We start from the raw sequence: 1,731 nt of genomic DNA on the forward strand, positions 1-1,731 counted from the left end.
GGACCCCGGTATCTGGGTGGGACCCCGATGTCCAGGTGGGACCCCAGGTCCACGTGAGGCACCCAAACGTGTGCGTGAAGAACCTCAACGGCCGTATGAAGAACCCCAGTTCCTTGGTGAGGAACCTCAACTGGATGGACTGGTTGATGGACCCCGGGTGTCCTGGTGGACCCAGTTGTTCAGGAGGGGACCCCGGTGTCCGGGTGGGACCCCAGAGCCACGTGAGGCACCCAAATGTGTGGGTGAAGAACCTCAACGGCCATACGAAGAACCCCGGTTCCTTGGTGAGGAACCTCACCGACCAGTGGATGGACCCCGGTGTCCGGGTGGGACCCCAGAGCCACGTGAGGCACCCAAATGTGTGGGTGAAGAACCTCAACGTCCGTATGAAGAACCCCAGTTCCTTGGTGAGGAACCTCAACTGGATGGACTAGTTGATGGACCCCGGGTGTCCTGGTGGACCCAGTTGTCCAGGAGGGGACCCCAGTGTCTGGGAGGGACCCCGATGTCCAGGTTGGACTCCAGGTCCACGTGAGGCACCCAAATGTGTGCGTGAAGAACCTCAACGGCCGTATGAAGAACCCCGGTTCCTGGGTGAGGAACCTTAACGACCAGTGGATGGACTGGTTGATGGACCCCAGGTGTCTGGGGTGGTGACCCCACGTGTTCGGGGTGGTGACCGCGATGTCCGCCCACTCACGATGTCGGTGCAGAGCTCGATGAAGAGGATGGTGATGCAACCCAAGGGCAGGGGGACGCTGGCCGTGATGTAGATGAGGTACGGGGTCAACTCGGGGATGTTCTTGGTCAACGTGTAGGCGATGGACTTCTTCAGGTTGTCAAAGATCAGGCGACCTGCGAAGGGTGGGGACGAGTGGTGGTGTCACCTCGTGTCAACCACCCCACCTCACCCCCCCCTCGGTGACCCCAGCCGTCACCTTGCTCCACTCCGGTGACGATGGAGGCGAAGTTGTCATCGAGGAGGATCATGTCGGCCGCGTTCTTGGCGGCGTCGGAGCCGGCGATGCCCATGGCCACCCCGATGTCCGCCTTCTTCAGCGCCGGGGAGTCGTTCACCCCGTCCCCCGTCACCGCCACGATGGCGCCCTGGGGACACGGGGACCCGAGAGGGGAGGGATGAGGACCATCCCCGTCCCCATCGTGATGGTGGGTTGAGGACATCTCCATCCTGATGGCACCTTGGGGACATGAGGCCTGGATGGATGAGGGATGAGGACCATCCCCATCATGATGGCACCTTGGGGCCATCCCCAACATGATGGCACCTTGGGGACATCCCCATCCCCATCCTGATGGCACCTTGGGGACATGGGGATGGGAGGGAGGAGGATGAGGACCATCCCCGTCCCCATCGTGATGGTGGGTTGAGGACATCCCCATGGTGATGGCACCTTGGGGACATCCCCATCCCCATCGAGGTGGCACCTTGGGGACACGGGGTTGGAGGGATGAGGATGGGGACCATGACTGTCCCCATCATGGTGGCATCCTGGGGACAAGGACTCTGGGTTGTCCCAATGTCCCCTCAGTGTCCCCATGTCCCCAAAGTCCCCAGTGTCCTCTTAATGTCCTCAATGTCTCCATGGTCCCAATGTCCCTCTGTTCCCCGTGTCCCCCCAGTGTCCCTCATGTCCCCAATGTCCCCAGTGTCCCCAATGTCCCCAGTGTCCTCCATGTCCCCCAAACCCCCAATGTCTCCAGTGTCCCCCA

General features: G+C 61.6%; 1 protein-coding gene across 1 annotated transcript in view; it reads right to left on the minus strand.

Moving 5' to 3' along the window:
* The window catches only part of LOC104294498 (potassium-transporting ATPase alpha chain 1-like), a gene marked incomplete at both ends in the record, with an annotated part of 24,346 nt that overhangs the window by 15,301 nt on the left and 7,314 nt on the right, over positions 1-1,731 (minus strand). Inside the window, 2 exon segments of the mRNA XM_009894114.1 lie at positions 604-855; positions 939-1,107. Coding sequence (XP_009892416.1) covers positions 604-855; positions 939-1,107 — 421 coding nt within the window.

Source organism: Charadrius vociferus, unplaced genomic scaffold (assembly GCF_000708025.1).
Source record: "Charadrius vociferus isolate BGI_N301 unplaced genomic scaffold, ASM70802v2 scaffold1690, whole genome shotgun sequence".
Classification (NCBI taxonomy): domain Eukaryota; kingdom Metazoa; phylum Chordata; class Aves; order Charadriiformes; family Charadriidae; genus Charadrius; species Charadrius vociferus.